The following is a 19,715-nucleotide window of genomic DNA, read 5'->3' as shown; positions in this document are numbered from 1 at the left end:
CGCGCTCACCGCCTTTCGCACGTGACTGCGGATGGCGTGCAAGCTGCAGCTTCTGCCCCAGCTTCACTTGTGTGCTTCTTCCAGCCGTGTTGCCCGCTCTCTACGGACATATCTCCCCTGGCCGATTTTCCCATCTGGGTTGTCATCTGTGCCTTAAACCGGGGCTTGTATCGAATTTCACGAATTTAATTCTGCCTTGTTGTGGGTGTTCCCCCCCCCCCCTCGTGAGAGACCATCTTCGGGGTCTTCTCCGCAGTCGCTGACCAAACCTGACAGGTTCCCTGCTCCCAGTATCTTTATTTATCTCTTCTTTTTCTATTCGTCGTCATTTTTACCCCCGGAACGATTCCACTTTCCGTTTCCCATGGCTGAAGATGACGCTGAGCAGGCCTTCTTCCAGGCTCAGGCAATGAATGCAGATTCTGGGGACTATAATGGGGTTGATGAAGATCAGGATGCATATAGCTCGGATTCAGATGAATATGATCCTTCAAAGACACTCCATGACCAGTATTCCGCTCCCGAGGAAGATTTCAAGCCAAGTGAAAATGTTTCTTCAGATTCCCCCGTTTCAGACGCGCAACCCCAGACCCAAACTTCTCCCCCCCAAGAATCAGACCCTAGTCAACAGGCTGGCAATGCCTTCCCTTCCCAAACACCTTCACCACCTGAGTCCCAGGCTTCGATGTCGGTGCCTGTCTTGGGTACCTCTGTTCAGCCGAAAACCAGAACAATTGGGGGGTTTGTGGTCGAGGATGAGGATGAGGATGACACGGGGGATGCGGATTATGAGCCTCCAGGTGTACTAGGTGTCGAAGACGTGAATACTATACCTTCGCAGCCCATTCGAGGAAATGCAATTGAAGCTACTTCTACCCCTGATGTATCTTTGGATGAAGCTGTGCAGGACTCTGCCAGCGCGAAGAATGTTCCTAATAGTTCTCTTCCTTCTGTTCCTGTCGCCTCTAAAAATGATGGGTCTATGTCTTTAGGCCAGAATATGTACAACTCACGTACTTTGCAGCCTGAGAATGCGCAAGACAGCGCTACAGCTACTCCTACGCCTGATTCTCCTTCCACATCTAGGGGCCGTTTGCCTCATGATCGCATTGGCATTCTGGAAGACAGAATCCAGGAAGATCCTCGCGGGGACATCCCAGCTTGGCTCGAGTTGATTAATGAGCACAGGAGCCGCAATAGAATTGATAGCTGCCGAGATGTATATGAGAGATTCCTGAAGGTCTTCCCGTTCTCGGTAAGTACCTGCCCCCCCCCATTCTTCTGTACCGATGAGTAAAGACTGATCCATTTACAGGCGGAAGCGTGGGTTGCTTATGCAAGCATGGAATCGGAACTCAATGAGCTGTTTCGTCTGGAGCAAATCTTCAATAGAACACTCCTCACAATCCCCGCTGTTCAGCTCTGGACGGTTTACTTAGACTACGTTCGCCGGCGTAACCCTTTAACGACAGACACAACTGGTCAGGCGCGGAGGATCATCTCTTCGGCGTATGACTTGGCATTCAAATACATCGGCGTCGATAAGGATTCTGGGTCTATCTGGACCGACTATGTTCAGTTCATTCGTTCCGGGCCGGGGAATGCTGGCGGCTCTGGGTGGCAGGATCAGCAGAAAATGGACTTGCTGCGGAAAGCATATCAAAAGGCGATCTGTGTTCCCATGCAGGCAGTCAATACTCTGTGGAAGGAATACGATCAGTTCGAGATGGGCTTGAATAAACTCACGGTAACTCGAATTCCCTTCCTACTTCGTTGGATTTGCGCTAACTTGCTATCTATTTCGACGATTAGGGCCGGAAGTTTCTACAAGAACAATCCCCCGCATATATGACTGCTCGGAGTTCGTTTACAGAATTACAGAATATCACACGAGATCTAGTCCGGACAACACTGCCCAGGCTACCCCCTGTCCCTGGCTCTGAAGGCGATGTAGAGTTCATGCAGCAAGTTGAAATCTGGAAGCGTTGGATTAAGTGGGAAAAGGGAGACCCCCTTGTTCTAAAGGAAGAAGACCTCGCTGCATTCAAATCTCGTGTAATTTATGTTTACAAGCAAGCTCTTATGGCCCTTAGGTTTCTTCCAGAGATCTGGTTTGAAGCAGCTGAATTCTGCTTCCTCAATGATATGGAGACAGAAGGAAATGACTTCTTGAAGAACGGCATAGATGCTAACCCAGAAAGCTGCCTGCTTGCATTTAAACGTGCCGATCGATTGGAAATTACCTCGGAGTCAGAGCAGGACCCTATTAAACGGGGAGCTAAGGTGAGAGAGCCATATGACAGGCTTCTCGATGCTCTTTACGACTTGATTGCCAAAGCTCGCACGCGGGAAAACCAAGACGTCGCTCGTCTCGAGGAAACTTTCGCAAAATTTAACCCCGAAAAACAGCAAACGAGGAACGACGACGACGACGATAACCAAAGTGAGTCAAAAGCAAGAGAATCTGTTAAGAACGCCCAAATCGAGGCGGTCAGAAATGCACACGCCATCCAGATAGGAATTCTATCTAAAACTATCTCTTTCTCTTGGATTGGCCTTATGCGTGCGATGCGGCGTATCCAGGGTAAGGGCAAGCCGGGAGAAATGCCTGGATCCCGGCAAATATTTGCAGATGCTCGCAAGAAGGGCCGGATCACGAGCGACGTCTACATTGCTAGCGCCCTTATCGAATACCATTGCTATAAGGATCCTGCAGCGACAAAGATCTTCGAACGAGGTGCCAAGCTATTCCCGGACGACGAGAATTTTGCACTCGAATATCTAAAGCATTTGATTGATATAAATGATGTCATTAGTAAGTTAACATCGCTTGCTCTTCACCCCGGGTCCCATAATGATGAATCCCAGTTGCTAATCGTTTCTTGAACAGATGCCAGAGCAGTCTTCGAGATGACGGTGAGAAAGCTTGCTTCCAACCCGGAAAATGTCCAGAAGACGAAGCCCATATTCGCATTCCTTCACGAATATGAGTCGCGATACGGCGATCTAATCCAAGTCATAAACCTGGAAAACCGCATGCGTGAACTGTTCCCTGATGATCCAACTCTGGAACAATTTTCTCATCGATTCGCTGCTCCTTCCTTCGATCCTACAGCCATACGACCCATCATCTCCCCCTCTCAGACACGGCCGAAATCAGCATATCCTCAAGAGCAAATCATCTCTCGTCATGGTACCCCTACCTCAAGGTACCAAGAAGCGTCAGTGACGAACTCTCCAAAGAGACCCTTGGAGGATTTCGATGACGATATAACACGACCTCGCAAGTTCGTTCGGGCTGAGTCACCATTGAAGACTGCCCAAAGACGCCAGATAGATCAGCAGAAACGAACCCAACCAATGACTGGGACTCAGACCGGCTCCCAGTACCGATCACAAGGCTCAGCTGCCCCCTTGCCCCGGGACATCGTGTATCTTCTCAGTATTATCCCTCCCGCATCGACATACACTGCGGGAAGGTTTTCTCCCGAGAAGATGGTGGACCTTATCCGCCGGATAGATATGCCGACTTCTATTTCCCAAATCCCTCTACCCCAATCTGCACGGGGCCTTGGAACAGGACAAACAACCATTGGGGGACAAACATTCTCTGGTAGGTGAATCTGATCTACCTTCCTTCAATCTAGATTCTTTTCTCACTTTGATTCCCACTAGGAACCTACCGTTCATGATAATACTGCATCCAAAGGACCAGAAAGACTAGCCTGAACTCGCCTTATCTCCATCCGTCTTCCTCCTTTCTTCTCATTGATGATCGATCCCCCCCCCCCCCCCCCCCTCCCCGATATAATTGGCCTGACAAGGCTTTGACACCTACAGTCAGTATTCAATGTCACTTGCATTCGATAAAACGGCGTTCCGTCTTTGTTTTGCAGGGTGTACGAAAAATTTTGCGGGTGGAGTCTAAAATCAGAACGCACTGTTGGTTGTGTTGGTTTGGTATATTTTCTACGATTTGTACAGATTTGGAACCCTGAGATACCAAAAGAACAAGAAATATCATAGTTGAACCATTAAGATCTTGATATTGCCCATACCTAATCCGCTCCTCCAAGTAGGCACACCAAGTATCCTTGTAGGCCAGATAGTCTTCCCACGCGGGGAAATGACGGGCTCTTCAGAAGATGCTGGTAAATTCCGAGATTTGCATCGTCTGTAGTAGAATAGGGAAGGGGACTCTTGTTTCACCCATATTGAATCAACTTTTATGACTCTCCTGTCTCGATCTCAACTCAACTCCCCTCACTTTGACCCCAATTAACACTTTCCCCCTCTGGCCACCGCATAAATATCTCGCTCTCTCTCTCACTCCTTCCTTCCTTCCTCTCCCTCTCTCCTCCTCCTCTCCTCCTCCTCCTCTCCTCTGTTCAACACATCCTTCCTTCTTCATCTCGACCCTCCAGTTCTCTTCTCTTCTTACTCTCTCCTCCTTCCTTACCTTCAACCTTCGCATCGGATCTCTCCTTTCCACCTGATTCGACTCGATCACGGTGTTTGGCCATCGCTCGATTTCCGCCAACTTATCATAACCAACGGGTCCAAGGTCTCTATTTTCAACTGAAAAGATGGCGAAACCTGGTCCTGGATCAGTCGGGGATCCAGCTTTGGATAAGGCTAAGCTGATCACCGATATGTGCCGAAACGTTGACCTTCCTTTTGGGGCGTATTCTATGAATCATCTGGTATGTCTGTGTTTACGCTTCCTCTTTCCATTAACTGCAAGTTGTGATTCCCTTATTCTATTCAGCTCATTAACCTCTACCTCTCATATCTCTAATCTATTTTGCTTCTTGAATTTTGCTTTCTTGATGTTCCATTCTTTTGTATTCCCACCCACATTCACTCTGGTCATCAATTAAAAAAGCATCATCATAGCCTATGGAAATTCACCTGGGTTTCATTGATGCAGAAAGCCGATATTCATTATGTTTGTCTTATTGTTGTTTGAATGGACTGGAGTTCTGCCCGAAAACCCCATACATATGGGAGATTTCTTCATATTTATCTTCATACCCTCCCCTGGCTCCCAGCTCTGCTATTCCATCTTCCGTTTTCCAACACTGTCAAGCGGAATTACTTGATCAATTGTCATAATAATCTTACTTGCACCCTCCTCTGTACCCCTATTTCCTTTCCTCTTTGTTATCATGGAAAACCTTGATCAGATCAACAGCCTCCCTGGTGGGCTTCGGCACCTTCGATTTCGTGATGCTGACGAATTGGTAAAGTATGCAGTTCCAGTTGCGACTGTTCCTCGTAATGGCTTCAATGCTACCGGGAAAGAAATCGAACTTCAGCTGAATGCCTACGCCATCACCAAGTACCCTAGCCAAAAAGTTTATCAATATGACGTGAGTGCCTCTCCTTGAGCCTACTTCAGTTATCTACAGGAGTTCATGTTGTTGACTCAATCTAGGTCCATATCGGAAATGGCGTGGAGAAGAGTGGTGTGGTCAAAAAAGTGTGGAATTCGATGGCCAGAAAGTCAAAGCTCAAGCAGATCATCTTTGACGGACAAAAGCTGGCTTGGTAAGTACCCAAAGGCTAGCTTTCCAAACACATACTTACCAGAGGCAGGTCTCTCATTGAGTACAGCAATGGACTCAACATCATGGTTGACCTAGATGCCGAGCAAGGCCGCCCTGCTGGTAAAATACCAAACGCGTTCCGTCTGGTGGTTCGTCGAACGAAGACTGTCAATCTGGCTGCTCTAAACAGCTGGCTTCACGGGAAAGTATCCATGCAAGAAACTGTTTTGGAAGCTTTGAGTTAGTCTTCTTGATTGTCCTAGGCTTGATGTGTATATTGACCGTCCCAGATTTCCTAGATCATGTTCTCCGAGAATTCCCAAGTGGGAAATTTCTCGCTATCAAACGCTCGTTCTTCGATGAAAATGGCGAATACAGGGATATCGGAAATGGCGTATTGGCTTTCAAAGGCGTGTACCAGGCCATTCGCCCTGCCCTTGTAAGTCAATTCCTTCATCACTTCTCCAAACTCATCAGGTTAAGCTTTTTTTTTTTTTTTTCCAGAACCGCGGTCTTATAGTCAATGTGGATGTCTCCAATACGTGCTTTTGGGCTCGCACGTCCCTCGTGGGTGCAGCAATGGCCGTTCTGGACTGCCGAGACCATCAGCACTTAACTCATCTTTTGAAACCCGTATCGGATGGTCATGGGGGTACCACTGAATCGTCTGCCTTCTTCGAAGTACATCGGCGTATCAAAAAGCTCCAGGTGCAGCCACATTACCGCGGCTGCCCGGTTCTTGGAACGAACTTCATTATCAAGGGTCTCATCAACTGCAATGCCAAAAACTACATGCTCGATATTAAAGATCCTGCCACCGGAGCTACGCAGAGACTTAGCGTTGAAGGCTACTTCAAGAAGAAGTACAATATCGTCATCAGCTTATGGGAGCTTCCGATGGTTGAAATGACGAAAAAAGGTGTCGTTTATCCCATGGAATTTTTAACAATCCATGGCCTTCACCGGTATTTGTGGAAACTGAACGAGTACCAAACTTCTCAGATGATTAAGTATGCTGCGTCCCGGCCAGCGGATCGCCTGAATTCAATTCAGAACTCGAAGAAAATGCTTGATCACTCCAACGATCCCGTGCTTCAAACCTTCGGTTTGCAGGTTGACAGCAATATGATCCGTACAAAAGCCCGTCTGCTACCAGCCCCCGATATTCAGTTTGGCGCAAACCAGCGTTGCAACCCTGGCACAAATGGGCGCTGGGATTTAAGAGGAAAGAAGTTTTATCAACCAAACAAAAGGCCTCTCGATTGCTGGGGTGTCGGCTATTTTCCCGGAAAGCGCAATGCGATAAACCGTACTCAGGTGGAAGCATTCTGTGACGCTTTAATGAAAGGATACTCTGGACACGGAGGTAATGTGGTGCGACGCCCTCTTGTTGTCGAATTAAAGGAGGATGTGGGCGAAGCCATTAAGACACTGTACAACTCCACCGGAGTGAAGTTCCAGAAGGATCCCCAATTGCTCGTTGTCATCGTTACAGACAAAAACTCCTTTACCTACTCTCGCATCAAGAAATCATGCGACTGTCGTTGGGGAGTGCCTTCCCAGGTGTTGCAGTCGGCACATGTAGCCAAAGCAAATCCTCAGTACGTTTCCAATGTCTTGATGAAAGTCAACGCAAAGCTCGGAGGAACCACGGCTCGGGCCATTCCTAAAGTCAACGAAGCAGCGTTAAGACCCGGATCGATGATTATCGGCGCTGACGTCTCCCATGCGCCCCACGGCGTCTGGCTGCCTTCGCTGGCAGCAATGTCGGTTTGCATGGATACCTTTGGCGGACGCTACTGGGGAGCCTGTGAGGCAAATGGAGATCGTGTGGAGATCATAGCACGAGCAAATATTGAGGTCATCCTGACTCCTTTGATCCGCGAGTGGATGTCAACGGTCGGTGGTGGCCGTGCTCCTGAGCACGTGTACTACTTCCGCGATGGAGTGTCCACAGGACAGTTCGAACACGTCCTTAACCAGGAAGTCTTTGATATGAAGTCAATCTTTATGAATTTGACCAATAACCTATGGAAAGGAAAATTCACTGTTGTCATAGCTAACAAACGTCACCATCTCCGTGCGTTCCCAAAGCCTGGCGATCGCAACTCAGCAGACAAGAACGGCAACCCTCTTCCGGGTACCCTAATCGAAAGAGATGTTACCAGTCCCCATGACTGGGACTTCTTATTGTATTCGCATATCGCCCTTCAGGGAACATCTCGTCCTGTTCACTATCATGTGATCCTCGACCAAATCAAACATCGTCCTCAAGAATTGGAGAACTTGGTTTACGACCACTGTTATCAATACATGCGGTCGACGACTTCGGTTTCTCTATGTGAGTACCAATAGATTCCCTTGTCAAGGACTTGCATACTAATTTGGAACTCTACAGTCCCCGCGGTCTATTACGCTCATCTTATCGCAACCCGTGCGCGACATCATGATGATGCCCCGGCTAGCTCCGGTCCTCAGAGCGGGCCAGAGATCAAACTCACCAACCCTAAGCCTAAGAACAAGCCAATCGATCCCAGGCTTCTGCCTATTCACGGGACATCAAACCGGTTGCCCTTCAGCATGTGGTACATTTAGAGTATCAAGGGCCTCTTCAAACAAATCTATGTCTAGTACATGGGTTGGAAGGCTACTTTCAAAGCTCTCCTCTTCTTTCTGCTCTTTTTTGCGCAGTCTAACTTCTAGGCTCATAGCTTTGACAGCCATGCACATTAAATACAAAATTCAGGCTAGCGATGGACTGGTCCACGGGATCTGACTTACTCTGGAAGTAGATGGAACTACGTGATTGGGAAGTCGCAGGCCATATTTTAATTTGTACTTAGCATAGGCCAATACCACTCGATTGTCTTTTACTCCGATGGCGCAAAGTTATAACATTAGAAACATAGGGCTTTTAGTTAACTAAACTTGTATGGTTGGTTAGTCAGCCCTGTAACAAACCTAAGTAACTATAGATAAATAAACAGGTGACAATTATTTCAAACCCATGCGTTAACAAGTCCAGGAGTTGAAGTGGCTTGATATCATCTTATATGTAGAACTCCAAGTTATATGAAAAAGTAGCTTGCTTGTTTATTCATTGATCCCTTGGTTTTATTCCCTTTGCGATTGGTTGTTCTGACTATTGCGCAATGGGAGGAAGCAAGGGGTTTGGTTGGGAGAGAGAGAGTCAATAGTGGTGATAGACATTAATACCAGATGTGAATTATCAAGGACAGGAATTAGAATACAAAAATAGGAAGGATATGATTAAGATCGGCTGGTATGGGAAGGAATATCAGAATTATGCCATGCTGGGTGACACTGTCTGTAGTAGCGCTGATCCCCGTCCACCTAGCTGACTGCTCGCCTCGCTTCCACGGGAGTCGCCCGGGGCCTTTATTCGAGAATCCAGAATGCAAGTAATATCAAGGGAGGAAGAGAGAGAGAGAGAGAGAGAGAGAAAGATTGAGGAGGTCAAAAAGACAAGGAAGAAGATAGAAGGAGAAGAAGTAATCATGTGAGGAGGAATCAAGGCAGAAGAGAATAATAGATAAATAGATGCCGCCAGTTCCCAGGGAATCCAGGTTATCGTTGAATGCCAATATCAAGAGAGAAAAAGAAAGAAGTTGGGTCGTTTTTCAAGACCATTGTCTTTCCTTTGTGGGTGCTCAAATCCAGGTTCCGGAAACATAAAAGATGAACCAGCCCTCTCTAGCCAGATTGTATCGCACAACCCACGTCCGGAAAAAAAAAAAAATCTAAGAAATGATAAAATAAAAAAGAACATGGAAAATGGATGAAAACAATAATTGAAAGAACGGGTTAACCACGCCAAGTTCTACAGTTCCAACAGGAGCACACAATGCTTCTGAAGCAATCCAGGAAGCGCCAGTTCTTGCTCACCAAAAAGCCCTGGGTATCAAATATCGAAGAGCCCACACAATGATCATAAATCATGATGCATCCCCCACAGTCCCGTTGGTTAGGGGTAAAGTACTGTCATTGGTCTTCTGGTCAGCGTTGGAGGTGGTTGTCGGACCGCTACTGTCAGCGCCAGGAGCATCCGACACAGCAGAATTTCCCGCGCCACTCTTGATGCTGCTGAATTCTGTGACTGATGTTCCAGAAGCGTCATCGGTAGCCACATTGGCTTTCATATTGGCCAAGATCGGATTCAAAGCCTTCGCGCCATCACGGCCAGCAACGCCATCCTCTTCGCCAACAGAGTCAGCGACTCCCGTTGCTGCTCCACTGTTCTTTTTGATCTTCTTCTTGCTAGGTTCAGGGGCTCCAGCTTTATTAGCATTAGACGCAGAAGCAGATGGTGGTAGTGGCCGTTTTTGAGGACTTGAAGTGGGTCCCGGGAGACCAGAAGGAGGTGGAATCTTTCCAGATGCAGGAAGACGCGGCCGAGTAGCCATTAGTCTTTGCTTCGGTGGCAATTCAAGATCCTCCACCAACGGCTCGTTGTTGTGTGCTTGTAATTTGGCATGGAAGAAGGCTTGCGCCAGGCCAATTTGCGAGGAAATGGTTTCGGATGTGATACGTGGATATGCGGGGGGAGGAGGAAAGAGTGTTACAGATTGAGAGGCGCTACAAATTGGTCAGCATTCGGTACTCCTTTTGAACAGCTAGGTAACTCACCTTGTATTCTGGGCCTGGGCCGCGTTGTACATCCTGTTTTGAAGCAGATGCAATGGAACGCTGAGTGTGGCCAACCCGAATTCTTTATCCAGCCCTAGCTCCTTGAACCCAAAGAAATCTTCATCTATATCTTCTGCGAAGTCACCACCAACGAATTGCTCACTGCCATCTGCAAAGGCATTAGAGCCATCTTCACCGCCATCGGCAAGTGCGGGACGCAAAAGTTCAGAGAGCAGCGAACGAAGGCGTTCATGCGCAGTTGCCAGTTTTGTACCAAGTCGTTCGACATCGTCTTTGATGTAGGACTCAAGACCCTCAACATCAATACCAACTGAAGATAATGTATGAAGTACAATCTCGGGCTCGGTATAGGCTTGCTTCCACTGAGATGACGACGTAGTTTCCATAGGCCCAGTAGCTGGGACTTTGGGCGATTCCATGTATGATTTTAAGGTTTCACCAATCTTCTGAAAAAAGTCTGAAGCCATATCTGTGGCAGCATCAAGAGCTGAAGGCTGATACTCCTCGAACCCGGTATGATAGAAAACCTTGGCCACCGAGCGCTGCAGCGCAGCCTTGCAAACCCAAGGAGCAATTACAGGCCCTTCATCGTTCAGGACGTGTGGTTGGACATCTTGCTCGAGGAAAGGTTCCGGCTGGTATTTCTGGAATTGATTCTGGTACATCTGCAATAAATTAGGACATGTAGATAGAAGTCACCTGGGCGTTGCAACACTTACCTGCGACTGTAATTGCATCTGTTTCACAATACCAACTTTCGAGCAAATTTTCCGTGTTTCCTGCATCTGCCTCATGTTTGCGTCCATCTTCCGGGAAAGTTTACTATCTGGCTGAGTAAACAATCCTTTCGGTAGAACTCTCAAGAATTCTTCAGAGGCATCCACAATATGCCCCTCAGAATCTTCCCTCCAGTGCAAGTGGGCGGGGAGATCAGGAATACCGGACATCACGTCATAATAATCTGGGATGACTTTGTCCTCCTCGACCTCGATACCTTCTGCCAATGTTTCCGCGGCAGTATCAGGTTCCATATTTTGCGCTCCTGACTCATTGGATTTATCACCTTCTGTGCTGATTTGTTTCTGATTCCTCAGCCACCTTCTCATACCAGCCTTGGTTCTGAGTAGAGCGGGCTCGTCGGAGTTGATCTTGTCACCTTTGAAGAGGCGGTGTCTCTCTGCAGCGATGAGAGCTCGATCTTTCTTCGTGACCTGCTTCCAAACCTTGTACTCGGGGTCTGCAAATTCTATGCCGGGACCAGGCAGTGCGCTAAGTGCGACAGTCGGCGCTCCGAGTCCATCAATTTCCATGCTATCACCCTGTCCGCCCGGAACGCCACCGATTCCGGCAGGATCGGACGGCGTTTGTGTTCCAGGGGGTGGAGTTGCAAACCCATTCTGAGTCCCATCCATGGGAAGATCGGAGTCTGAACGTACAGGCATCGAAGGTTGCGAAGCGGTGCCAGTAGGAGGCTCAGACCCGCTAGGGGTATTTCGAACCGGTGCGGCGCCTTTCTTAGATGATTTTCCAGGGGCTTTTCTGCCTCTAGAGGACATAATCGGCTCATCATCACTCTCTTCCCCGCCGTCAAGCTCAGCAAGCTGAAGTTTTCGTTCTTCTGCCTCGACTTCGGCTCGATCTCTAATAACAATTTCCGGAATCAGGGGGACAAGCTTTTCAGTCTCCTTTTTCATGTATATGGCGTGTTTTCGGAGGAAGTGATCTTGGGTTGTGTTGTACTTGAAGCAGTTGGCCCAGATCAAGTTAATATCATCCACAAACTCCTGCTTCGACTTATATTGGAGAGCCTTCAGCTTCTTCGTCATTGTTCCGAGATCCATGGGATGTTTGATGACTAGTGGCAGAATTAGTAACCTTCTAAAAAAAAAAAAAAAAAAAGAAAGGATCGACATATTGGGACGTCGCGATTAGTGCAGGGTTATCCTTACTTGCATAGTAGTCGGGTGCATCACGCTTGTTGACACGAGTCAGGAAAGCAGTAGAATGCTCTGTCATCGCTTTGAGCTCACTCAATACTTTCTCCGCTGCTTCGTAAAGTTCCTCTTGGCCAATCTTGTCCTCGCTAGCCCATTTGCTTCGGTTCTTGCGAACTTCACTCATTAGGCTACGGAGTTCCGCATCAGAAGCTTGGACCATTGTGCGCTTCATATCAATTCTTGCTATCAGGTTCTTCAGGGTCAAGCTTGACGCGCCGAGGTTCGCGTTGCTCAGCGAGCCATACCCGTTTGAGCCCGCAGCTGAGTGATTGCCAGCATTCACCTGGCCTGACATTTCGGCTTCGACTTGTCTCTCAGACTCTTCCAGCCGTTGCTGGTCCAACATCGCATCTCTATCGTTCTCCAGGGTGTAAAACAGAGTATGAAAACTTCTCTTGGCCGCCTCCTCTGTCGCCTTCTTATCTTCTTCTAATTTCTTTCGGATATCTTCAAGAGTCTCTTTCTTTATTTCCTTGGAGTTGTCTGGGCCCCCGGAGATTGATCCGCGTTGAGGACGACCTGGCGACGGGATGGCACTGGCTTGCTGAAAAAGGCCGACAGTCTTCGATTTCGGGGGTGACGGAGCTTCAGCTTCAGCTTCATCATCATCGTCATCGTCATCGTAGTCATCGTAATCGTCGTCATCTAGCTTTCTCGCAGGTTTCTTAACAGGGGGCGGGGGGGAAGTCGCTTCGTCGGCGCGTTCGTCTTTGACATGGGGCTCATCAGCACCAGCGACAGCCGCACCGGCAGTATCATCTGTGAGTTTTTCCCCAGAAAATAGGCCGTTTATTTTCGCCTCACTGCGTTTATATAGATCGCGGAATAGGGCAATGCGTGGGTCCTCATCCGCCGCAAGATCGGCCTCCGATATCAAATTGCCCGCGTGAGGGCCGTCGGCGTCGACAGAGCGGCGCATTTGAGGCGTCTTAGAGCCAGAAAATGATTTTGAATAGCCATTGACCGACCGCGCATCAAGTAGATCGTCGGGAGGGCGTAGATGACCTGGAGGGAGCCAGGCGTGGTGGTGTCCGAGCGACATGCTCGCTCCAAAACCCCGGTCCTGGGGCGGGCGAGGGGGGCTCGTTTCTCCACGGTTATAATCAGGTTCGGACAGGGGATAACTGGGGTGTTTGGGTGGCTAAAAAATACATAGAGACAAAGTACGGAGAGCAAGTAAACGAGGGAAGATGTCTCCTGGGCCAAAAGAGATGAAATGGGGGGGGATTCGGATGGCAAAGATGGGGAGTTTTGTCCAAGGTTCTCTGCGCGAACGGACGAGGTGAAGTCAGGTCAACCCGTGAGGAACGGTGGCCGCAGTTACAGACCAACCGTGCAGTTTTGACTCCGAGTACCTGGAAAAGATTCAATATGCTTTCGTGATCATAGCAAACGTGGGATGAGAAAGAAAAGAAAATTCAAAAAAAAAAAAAGAATAGAATAGAATAAGATCCAATTCCGTAAAATCTCTCCTAGAATTGATGGGTGATGGGTGATGGACTTCCTTTATGGGAGCCTGAATATGAATCTCCATAAATTCACATGACGTGAGCCAACATCCATCCGATCTTGTCGTCTGCCACAGCTTCATATTATCCTCCGTCTCATCGGTTGACTACACCCGTCTACATTGCTCATTTCCACCATGCGAATCCGCTATCCTTTCGCCGGTATGTTCCTCTACCTTGCTTTCCGTTCTGTCTTCGTTCCTCCTTCTTCGATCGCATCCCATTTGTAGTTGTTAGTTACCTGACCACCATGGCCCATATACTCTCCCCAAGCGCTGGCTACTTACTGACTATCCTGGTTTCTAGGTACTTTCGTCGTCCTCCTCATTCTCGCCGCCTATATCGGTCTCCTACCCCACAGCGAATCCTCCTCCGTACCAGCCCGACTACAACCCAATGACAAGCTTCTGCACCTGGTCACCTTCTTCCTGATATCCCTCGTCTTCTACTGGATCCCAGACACCTCTCGCCGACGCACCCTCCACCTCACCCTCATCGTCTGCACGCTCGTTCTCGGCGTTGGATCCGAAATCCTACAGGGTCTCCTCCCCAATGGCCGGTCATTCGACCCGTTCGACCTCCTTGCCAACATCGTCGGTAGCCTCGGCGCAGTCGGTCTGTGTAGCTGGTACCACCGGCGCATGCTAGAGCGACGCCGGAAGTCCCGCTTCGGGGCTCTCGGCGACGGGTCCGGCGCAGAGGACGACGACGTCGAGCTAGGCATGGGACCAGGCCACCATCATGACGGCGATGGACTGGGCTCACAGGAGTCCGGCGTCGTAAACCTCGAGCAGGAGGTGGACAACTGGGACGAGAACGCCATCGATAACTGGGATACAGAGGATGGGGACGATCCAAGCATTCTGACGGGGACTACAGCGGCGGATCGCGAGGACCAGAAGGCTACTTCTTCCCCGTTTAAGGGTGATCGAGTCGAGGGAGGGAAGAGGAGTGATTAAATCGTTTGATCCGTTCTATCCTTTCTGCCTCATTCAGTTACCGCCGTTATCCCGCCACTTCACTTTGGAGACCCCAGGCTCGGTGGTTCTATGCTTTGACCTGATATGTTACTGTAACGTTGCCATGATTGCTCACGACTCGTTCTAGTTATGATATTTTGGTCTCTCCTCTCTCTCTCTCTACACGCTTACTGAGTTTCCCCTACTATAACTCCACCATGACCTTGGCAAAATGAGAGAAAAACGCTACGTCGGATATGAACCCAGCACTGGATTTCCAGGAAATATGTTGTGTTGTGGCACGGCACGGCACGCATCCGATTGAGCTCATATGTATACCTACATTCTGTATCTTTTTCTCTCGCTGTCTCTCTTTCTTTTATTCTTTCTTGGATTCGTTTCTAGCGTGTAAATAGGACTGAAAAAGGAGTTTTGCCTTAGGCGCGAATGGTGGTAGTCGTCCTAAATATTATATATATATATATATATATATATATATATATCTCAATATCTGCCCTGTAATTTGGATCTCTCTATATACAACCCCTAGGGTCAATGAATGAAAACAACCAAGTCTTGTAATACAAGCTACGCAAAAAACAAGGTTCAAGTAGCCCTACAAGGTACAAATAGATATAATCGCTTATTCCATCCCAAGTTCGAAATCAAGTATGATATACACCAGTTCTAATGCTAGGAAGGAACAGCTAAAATAAATAACATGCAAGAAGTAAAAAAGAATATGGTAAAAACATATCTAGGCTTATCGGAGGAGCCAAAGCAAAAGAGAAGAAAATAAAGGGGCTCACTCCTGGAGCCGTCATCGGAAACTTGCAACAGGGTAGTCAATGGTAAATAAAGACACAATAGACAGACATTGGCAATGTTCTGAATAGAAGCGCAGCGAACCATCATAAAACTAAAATTGAAACTCAGATCTGAACAGGTAGGTCAAGTCGGTATGCAAGTTCGCGCAAAAAGAAAAATCAAGACATGAAAGTGTATGCAAATCAGAACTCGTGGGCAGTCATGAGAATTGATATTAGAAAGGAGAGACCGAATGCAAGCCGCGTGTCAAGAAAGGGCATTAGGCGATAAATATAAACAAGCTATCAGCTATTACCAGCAACGAGCCGAGACAGAAGGTTTCACTCATCATCGGACACTTCTGGGGTTCCGGAACTGCTTCTCATAGGGGTGCTGGGCTGGTGGTCCTCTGCGGCTTCTAGCTCTGGTTTGTAGGCGGGTAAGTAGGAGTCATTGGAAAGCTTGGCGATCTTTGCAGACCTCGTCTCCGATGGGCGCCGGGCAATACCATATATGGCCCTTTCCATTTTGGCATCAGTCTGCTCTCGCAGGACTTCGTAAATGAAAATGAGCTGCATCTCGTTGTAAACCATCATCATTCTTTGTTCACGCAGTTGGTTGACGGTCTCAAAAACAGGGTCTGTTTCTGGGTCGCTAGCTTTCAGTAATTCGCCGGTCTCGAGCTCCTGCAAGAGATAGTCAAGGGCGATAAAGGTACCGGTTCGCCCAACCCCAGCGCTACAATGTACAATCCGTGGGTTCTGCAATGAGCATTTCGACCCTGACAACTTGATCAACTGGAGGAGTGCGTCGCGGTCCTCACCCACAGGCTTGGAATAGTCTGCCCAGCCCGCAAAGAGAAAATGCCACACGATCTTCGATTCCTCGCCTAGAGTAAGCTCAAGTTTTCGGATCTCGGATCTCGACTCTGCATTCCAAGTACACTCCAAGAGTGTCAGGTGACCAAGAAAGTCTTCATCCCCATGCTGATGCTCATCTTCATCCACAAATGGGTCATTATCATCCCTCCGCAGAAGCACCGTAGGGTTGTCAAGGTCAAGTGGGAAATACTGGGAGCACTTTTCCCGACCGGATTCAATCGTCTGCGTTAACATAACAACAACCCCAACATCCTCGCTTTCATGGAACACCATATGCCAGAAGTGAGAGATATTATCAATCTTAGGTCCCTGTCACTAATTTAGCAGTGCTTTTCTCAAGTCAACTCTCCGGCGCTTACCTGGGTCGCAATGTACCTCCGCTCCTCCAGAGAAACCGAATCCTTGAGAACTATAGGCGATGCGTTGATGAAATCGCATTCACCCTCAGGAACCCGGAGGTGAATGCGAGAATTTGCCCATGCTTGAACATTCCCGTATCGATTCCTAGCCTTGACCTCGGGGTCCCCCTCCAACGCCCAACGATGGGAGGGGTCGTTTGCCTGGATGCCTTCCGCGATTCGTGTTCGCTGCATCCATTCGAGGTCTTCAAATTTCTGATGGATTTCTGATAGAATAGTTCGAATATTAGCCCATGGACCGAAGTGATAAGAAATGAGCTAGGCTCTCGAAAAGTAGGGAACGAAAAACCCACCTAAAACTGACTGACAAAGAAAGGGCGGGATGCATTCATTATCTCCGGCTTCCAGTGCGGGGTTATCATTCTCCGGCCCATCTATAATTTCAGCACCGTCCTCGTTGTCCTCCGGATGCGAGCGCTTGGTCGACAGGATATTCGTGTCGATCTTGATGGTAGGATGCGCCATCTTGGCCGCAGCGATCCTCTGGAAGGCACGAACCTTACCCAGGACGCCGCGCGCCTTTTTGGAAACCCGTCTCCTAGTCGATTTAAGCTTTGCAGAGTCGCTGCGAAAACTAGGAGGATCGGGGGACAGAGAGCGGGAGGTGGGAATGGCGTAAATATTCCCCTCAGAAGTGTCAGACGGATCGATAGAGGCGCGGTTTTGAAGGGGTGGCAACGATGATATCTGTAGCGTGGAGAGATCGAGACAGCTATGGAAGCTGCTCCTCCGCGAGATTTGCTTGGCCAGATTTTTAGATCCCACGGGAACCAAATCCACTCGTTGAATCAGAGGTCTGAATAGTGGTCGTATTGTTGTAATTATGGCTGCCGCGAAGCACTTGGGCAAGTCCGCGAGATCGGCAGGCAGGGAACGCGTTCGTTGCAGGAAGGGAAAGAAAAAAAGAGGAATGAAAGAATTTACCCCTCGCGAAATTATGGGACTTTCCTATATATCTTTTCCCCAAGCCGCACGCGACAGTTCTAGAAAGATGCAATCTCCCCCACCTTGCTGAGACGTGGCGGCAAGTTTTACCTCGGAGGGGGAAAGATTACCTAGGTATTGGGAGGGTTCAGGATGCTGAGCAAAAGGAGAAAGAAGAAAGGCGCGAAGAAGGAGCAGAAGTTGCTAGAAGAGAGAGAAATAATTATCCTCCAGGATCAGAAAATTGTACACTAACTAGTAGCATTAATTAACTCAGAACCTCAGGTTGATTATCGTGATCGAGATTATCAGTGGGATCGAAAATAGATGTCGGTAACGAACTACATAATCGGGCAATCTTGGAAATTCTCCTTTTAAAGAGTTGGTCAGGATTAAGGCTTGATCTAACAGACTACCTAGGTATCTAGGTACCTTCAATTCCTGGCTCAACTGTCAACATAGATATAACTAACCTCCTGGATACATCCCACTTGAGCACTGACATCGAGGAGGTATTTTACCCGTTGTTCCCATTGCTGATTGGCCCATAGACCCTCAAGACCTGCTGCTGACAAAATGCTTGACTGAAAACCTTCCCTGATGATGATTTTCCTCCAACGGCACAATAGTCTGAGGGAACTATTGATTCCATCCCAAGATGGTTCTCCGATGGTTTGGATTACGGGCCTTTGAGGTAACTCGACCGTTTTTGTAACCAAGTACCTATACTAATGGGCAACTCAATTAATTAGGTCTGGCTGACTGCCAGGGTACGCGTTTTGCATTTTCCGCATTCTTCCTCTCGATGCTAATATTCCTCCACGTCCAGCTGCTGGGTAGCCCGACGTTTCATCGCCTGGTTGGGAGAGTTCATCGGAAGGTCCAACACATAAGACACGGAGTACCTCCAGAGGAAATGGGAGGTACCAAGCTGGAGAATAACGGTACACATTCTATTCTTTCTTTGGAACTTGGAAGTGGGGGTGTTGGCATGATGCTGATCTCGCCTGTTGTCTTCAGGTCCCGGAATAAAGCGGTTTCTAGAGTACTTCAGGGAAGAAATCAAAGACCAGTTCAAAGGGAAGCCGCCAAATAAACTCTAGCGTCTTTGATGAGAATTCTTGACTCCTTGAATATGTCACGATCACCAAAGTTGACCGCCCTTCCTTTCGAATACCATACGATGACGAAATATCGTGCTCTACGATGCCCATCTGTATAGCTCTCGACCTGGCTCTCGTCCTTCCCTTGTCGATATCTACCTCGGCGGCTGGAGACGAGATACTTGGCACGTGGAACTACGCTCGGTTCAGGTCAGGCCCGGGTCTACTCCGTACACCTGAATTTTGGCATCTAGTTGTTCATTTCGGTGGTTGCGAACACTCCGTTCGAGATACCTAGTGGGGTTCGAAGAGAAATAGGCAAAAGTACTGTAAATAGTAGGCACAGGACTGTACGGAGTATTGTGCATTTGTGAAATGCAACCAACCACTTAATGTACAGTACCTCATTAGATAGGCCCGGCAATCTCTAGGGATCCGGCGCTATGCGTTGCTAAAACAACCAAGGCCGCATTATTATACTTCCGTTGAAATTTGACCCCTAACTGCTTAAATGTGCCCAAGGTCAAAGGGGCAAGTAAGTATTGAGTACCGGCTAATTCTCCATACAGCCGGATAACCTGGAATTTCAGCAACACTTACCAGTGGATACATAGAAAGACAAAGAAAGAAAGTATATTCGTCCAATAAACACCCAACAAAGAAATCTCACCCAAAAAGATGAACGTTCCGCAACTCTCGACATCCTTGTAATAGCCAGCCACGAGCCCACAAAGCCTACGGAGTATGGGAATTTCAATACAGGTGTCTCGGCCCTGGCGTCTATTTGCCGATCATTCGATGGAGCCAGCGTGGATGGTGGATACGACTGGACAGGACTGCTCCGTAGCGTAAGACCTTAGGTAGCTAAAGCCTAATGGACCAGCCGGGCATCGGAATGGG

General features: G+C 48.3%; 6 protein-coding genes across 6 annotated transcripts; 4 read left to right on the top strand and 2 right to left on the bottom strand.

The window, feature by feature from the left end:
* The first annotated feature begins 87 nt into the window (after window positions 1-87).
* Window positions 88-3,787, top strand: rna14 (cleavage polyadenylation factor subunit RNA14). Its single transcript, XM_040895311.1, has 6 exons — window positions 88-201; window positions 277-1,255; window positions 1,316-1,747; window positions 1,813-2,815; window positions 2,891-3,613; window positions 3,676-3,787. Exons 2-6 carry the CDS (start codon window positions 365-367, stop codon window positions 3,690-3,692), a joined length of 3,066 nt encoding a protein of 1,021 aa, XP_040753136.1. The 5' UTR covers window positions 88-201; window positions 277-364; the 3' UTR covers window positions 3,693-3,787.
* A 1,066-nt stretch (window positions 3,788-4,853) lies between these two features.
* P175DRAFT_0477219 (putative eukaryotic translation initiation factor eIF-2C4) lies at window positions 4,854-8,408 on the top strand. Its single transcript, XM_040895310.1, has 6 exons — window positions 4,854-5,372; window positions 5,438-5,550; window positions 5,599-5,789; window positions 5,840-5,988; window positions 6,054-7,890; window positions 7,948-8,408. Exons 1-6 carry the CDS (start codon window positions 5,169-5,171, stop codon window positions 8,142-8,144), a joined length of 2,691 nt encoding a protein of 896 aa, XP_040753135.1. The 5' UTR covers window positions 4,854-5,168; the 3' UTR covers window positions 8,145-8,408.
* An 879-nt stretch (window positions 8,409-9,287) lies between these two features.
* Window positions 9,288-13,418, bottom strand: P175DRAFT_0198168 (SAGA histone acetyltransferase complex subunit SPT7). Its single transcript, XM_040892564.1, has 4 exons — window positions 12,167-13,418; window positions 10,937-12,072; window positions 10,197-10,873; window positions 9,288-10,145 (listed from the first exon to the last, which is right to left on the bottom strand). Exons 1-4 carry the CDS (start codon window positions 13,254-13,256, stop codon window positions 9,506-9,508), a joined length of 3,543 nt encoding a protein of 1,180 aa, XP_040753134.1. The 5' UTR covers window positions 13,257-13,418; the 3' UTR covers window positions 9,288-9,505.
* Window positions 13,419-13,782: 364 nt separating this feature from the next.
* On the top strand, window positions 13,783-15,144 carry P175DRAFT_0456678 (VanZ family protein). Its single transcript, XM_040894634.1, has 2 exons — window positions 13,783-13,884; window positions 14,029-15,144. The coding sequence occupies exons 1-2, from the start codon at window positions 13,860-13,862 to the stop codon at window positions 14,679-14,681; spliced, it is 678 nt and encodes a 225-aa protein (XP_040753133.1). The 5' UTR covers window positions 13,783-13,859; the 3' UTR covers window positions 14,682-15,144.
* A 685-nt stretch (window positions 15,145-15,829) lies between these two features.
* Window positions 15,830-18,217, bottom strand: ptpB (tyrosine protein phosphatase PTP1; the record flags this gene model as incomplete). Its single annotated transcript, XM_040898370.1, has 4 exons — window positions 15,830-16,678; window positions 16,729-16,994; window positions 17,082-17,509; window positions 18,186-18,217. 4 exons carry the CDS (start codon window positions 18,215-18,217, stop codon window positions 15,830-15,832), a joined length of 1,575 nt encoding a protein of 524 aa, XP_040753132.1.
* Window positions 18,218-18,370: 153 nt separating this feature from the next.
* P175DRAFT_0531262 (uncharacterized protein) lies at window positions 18,371-18,815 on the top strand (the record flags this gene model as incomplete). The annotated part of the gene is made up of 4 exons (XM_040899857.1): window positions 18,371-18,406; window positions 18,465-18,482; window positions 18,542-18,656; window positions 18,733-18,815. 4 exons carry the CDS (start codon window positions 18,371-18,373, stop codon window positions 18,813-18,815), a joined length of 252 nt encoding a protein of 83 aa, XP_040753131.1.
* Window positions 18,816-19,715: the final 900 nt, after the last annotated feature.

Source organism: Aspergillus ochraceoroseus, assembly GCF_002846915.1.
Source record: "Aspergillus ochraceoroseus IBT 24754 chromosome Unknown P175scaffold_3, whole genome shotgun sequence".
Lineage (NCBI taxonomy): Eukaryota > Fungi > Ascomycota > Eurotiomycetes > Eurotiales > Aspergillaceae > Aspergillus > Aspergillus ochraceoroseus.
This window is presented reverse-complemented; position numbering and strand designations above follow the sequence as displayed.

Bases quoted from the DNA above. Each gene is read 5' to 3' on its own strand.
- rna14 (XM_040895311.1), top strand. From the start codon at position 365: ATGGCTGAAGATGACGCTGAGCAGGCCTTCTTCCAGGCTCAGGCAATG. The intron at 1,748-1,812 runs GTAACTCGAATT...TTCGACGATTAG, and splicing joins TGGGCTTGAATAAACTCACG to GGCCGGAAGTTTCTACAAGA. The intron at 2,816-2,890 runs GTAAGTTAACAT...TTTCTTGAACAG, and splicing joins TGATATAAATGATGTCATTA to ATGCCAGAGCAGTCTTCGAG.
- P175DRAFT_0477219 (XM_040895310.1), top strand. From the start codon at position 5,169: ATGGAAAACCTTGATCAGATCAACAGCCTCCCTGGTGGGCTTCGGCAC. The intron at 5,790-5,839 runs GTTAGTCTTCTT...TGACCGTCCCAG, and splicing joins AACTGTTTTGGAAGCTTTGA to ATTTCCTAGATCATGTTCTC. The intron at 7,891-7,947 runs GTGAGTACCAAT...GGAACTCTACAG, and splicing joins GACGACTTCGGTTTCTCTAT to TCCCCGCGGTCTATTACGCT.
- P175DRAFT_0198168 (XM_040892564.1), bottom strand. From the start codon at position 13,256: ATGTCGCTCGGACACCACCACGCCTGGCTCCCTCCAGGTCATCTACGC. The intron at 10,874-10,936 runs GTAAGTGTTGCA...CAGATGTACCAG, and splicing joins AGATGCAATTACAGTCGCAG to AATCAATTCCAGAAATACCA. The intron at 10,146-10,196 runs GTGAGTTACCTA...ACCAATTTGTAG, and splicing joins GCCCAGGCCCAGAATACAAG to CGCCTCTCAATCTGTAACAC.
- P175DRAFT_0456678 (XM_040894634.1), top strand. From the start codon at position 13,860: ATGCGAATCCGCTATCCTTTCGCCG. The intron at 13,885-14,028 runs GTATGTTCCTCT...CCTGGTTTCTAG, and splicing joins AATCCGCTATCCTTTCGCCG to GTACTTTCGTCGTCCTCCTC.